This window comes from Micropterus dolomieu, linkage group LG12 (assembly GCF_021292245.1).
Source record: "Micropterus dolomieu isolate WLL.071019.BEF.003 ecotype Adirondacks linkage group LG12, ASM2129224v1, whole genome shotgun sequence".
Classification (NCBI taxonomy): domain Eukaryota; kingdom Metazoa; phylum Chordata; class Actinopteri; order Centrarchiformes; family Centrarchidae; genus Micropterus; species Micropterus dolomieu.
In genome coordinates this window covers 29967080-29970112 of record NC_060161.1, presented here as the reverse complement: position 1 = coordinate 29970112, position 3033 = coordinate 29967080, and the positions used below count along the sequence as shown (strand labels likewise).

Below are 3033 nucleotides of genomic sequence, written 5' to 3'. Positions count from 1 at the left end.
AATGTTACTTCCTGTGTCCCCTATGTGGCACTACAGTCAAACTATACTGTCCCAATACCTCAAGTGTGGAAGACATCGTGAAAATTTTAATTAAATCTTTGGCTTTCTGAGATAGTTTTGAAATAGATAAATACCAACGCATTTCAGAAAAAGTGACAAAGCGTAGGTATTTGACACCAAAGGTACCCCTCAGCATCGATGTGAGACACCCCGGGTGGGTCTGTATGAGACACCCTGATGGCGCTGGGTGGGTGGATATTGGCATGTACACGTTTTCAGGGTGGGACTCTTATCAAACCTGTAGAAGTTGGAACAGATCTGAGCATGTACAGTATAGTTACAACAACTTCCTGTGTCATGGTGAAGCGTTTAACTTCGCCATCGCCACGATGTTAAACGAAAACTCAAAGATTAATCAATGAGTTGAATCCTTCAGTTCCAAAAGGGACCTCGCATGTTTTGTGGTCGGGCCCTAAACATTAAAAACACAGGAATCATAAAACACCAAAGAATAAATTTAAATTAAAATGTGTCTGTGTTATAATTTAATATTTGTATATATGTGTGTTACAGGTAAATGATGGTGTGTGTGTTAATTCCTCTCGTCTTGACTGTCCTTCTGACTGAGACGTCTGCTTTACTGTCATCTTCAGGTGAAAAAAACAGTAAGATGGAGATTCCTGTCAGTCAAATTATAATGATGATGACGTTTCTCGTCTCCACAGTGGGCTTGTTCATTAAGATGAAAAGATATATATGCCATTCAAATTGCTTTTTCAAACTTAATAATTAAATAATGTGTCAGCAGGGACGGAGCAGGTCTTTTCATGCCCACCTCGGTGGCTCCTGTTTGGTCAGAGATGCTTCGCTTTCTACCCTGTGTGGAGCTCCTGGAGCACGGCCAATGTAAACTGAAGATAAAACACATTTAAATTTATAAAACAGAAGATTCAGTATTACATGGCTTCAGTGTGGTTTAATGTGTGTGTGTGTGTGTGTGTGTGTGTGTTAGTTATTGTGCTCTCAGGCAGCTGGTAAACTGGCGTCGCTTCACACACCAGAGGAGAGACAGTTTATCCGTCTGCTAGCAAACACACACACACCTGTGTGGCTGGGTGGATACCAGGAACAGCAGGTATGGTGTCTGTGTCAGTGTGCTCTGATCTTGTTCTTATATCAGGACTTTATTTAAACAAACACCTCTCCAGTGGAGGAGAAAGCACTCAGATCCTTAAGCAACTTTTCTAATACCACATTAAACATACTCTGTTCCAAGTAAACGTCATACATTGAAAATGTTATGTTGTATCTGACTGCAACAAATGATTTTGTTTCATTATGGATAAATCTGCTGATTATTTTCTCCATTGATCTACTGATTGTTTGTTTGGTTTGTAAACATTTTAATAACTGTGAGAAATACTATCACAATTACCCAGAGCCCAAAGTGACACCTGCCTCTTTGTTTTTGTCATCTATAGAACTGGTTTTGGAGCGACGACTCCCCCTTCAGGATGAGTGATTGGACCAAGCAGTGGCAGGGAAATACCAGTGAGGGAGGGGCTTGCATGGAAATGGACCCAAAAAGTAAATGAAAAAAGAAGGAATGAATGGATCGATGTACTTTATAAATGGATTTATTACTTTAAAATGAAATCAAATAATGGCATACGATTTGCTGTTTGAATTGCACAACACTTCCTTATTCTTTTTTCTTTAAAATTTAACAACTTAAACTAAATCCTTGTGTGTGTTTTGTGTTAAAGGTGGAAAGCTGCACAGCGCCCCCTGTGGAGAGCTCAGGTTCTACATCTGCTCCACCAAAGACGGGTAGGCTAAAGTCTGAAAACAATGTTGGTAATTTACTTTAAGGGACACAAAATCTGTTGAGTATCAGATTAAAAATCAGCTTTACTGCTAAGTAGGTTTACACATACAAGGAATGTGCTTCTGGTATTTTGGTGCATAACAACAAAGTCAAGAATCACACAAAAATTATAAAACTGACAATAAAATATTTAAAAACAGTATAAAAAAGAATAAAGAATATGTACAGTATGTGATTTAAATGACAGTTTGTGCGGTGATGTGCAACATGTTTATGTGGGGATGTGTAAAAGTTACCCTGTACTGTGAGGGGTGTATGAGAGTCAGTGGGGGTCCCGGCCTTGTCAAACTCTTAATCGCTGCATGCTTAAAAGGGTTTGTTTCTTCACATTTCATGTCAGTTAAAGAATTCCAGCAGGGACAACCTTTCAGGTAAATCCAACATGTTTTATTAGATGCTGTGGATAACAGATCTGGAGCAGTGGCACCTGCTCACTCCAGATCAGCTTCCTGTGAAAATTTTAGACTGCAAATGTATGAAAATAAAAAGCAAAGTCCTGATGTGTGATAATTGACAATGTGTGTCTGAATATGTTCATGAATAACACTGTCATTGTGTATTAACTCAAACATTAAGTGCTTGTTTGTAATCTCCTCTCTAGCTCCTCTTCTAAAGTCGTCCCCAGTGACAGGAAACCAGGTAACAGTTAACTGGTTGCTGTAGTATCCCAGTACGTATGGCAAAGAAATTACTGTTGAGCCATGTCTGACTTTGGAAACAAAAGTTTGACAAATAAATCACAACTCCAAGTCCATTTGCTGCCTTTTTATAGATCTTTCCATCTGGGAACTTTTACCAGTTACTGGCTGCACAATAGACTAAACACTGGATACACTTCTTAATATAACACAGGACTATTAAACATCACATAGCAATAACATTTTGATTTTTTCCCCCTCTGTCTCAGGAATCATGCACGGTCTGAGTCTGTTTGATGTTTTGTGGGGCAACAGCTACTTGTTGGCAGAGGAGATTCGCCACTTGTCCTACTTTCTCAAGGAGCTCCATTCTGGTCAGCTGACTCAGCGCTGCTACAACAACTTCTTCCAGCAGGAGGCGCTCTATCTGCACAGAGTCAGCAGCACACTGGAGGTCAGAGGTTTTTGATTATGCCCAGTTTGTCTTTTTTCTCTGTCACATCTTTC

The 3033-nt window shown here is 39.6% G+C and overlaps 1 protein-coding gene across 1 annotated transcript in view; it reads left to right on the top strand.

Annotated features, from left to right (window-relative positions):
- Nucleotides 1-577: 577 nt before the first annotated feature.
- Nucleotides 578-3033, top strand: part of LOC123979757 — a 14155-nt gene continuing 11699 nt past the window's right edge. The window contains exons 1-2 of the mRNA XM_046063785.1: nucleotides 578-653; nucleotides 809-869. Of these exons, the coding sequence (XP_045919741.1) occupies nucleotides 578-653; nucleotides 809-869 (137 nt within the window). The remainder of the gene's footprint in view (nucleotides 654-808; nucleotides 870-3033) is intronic.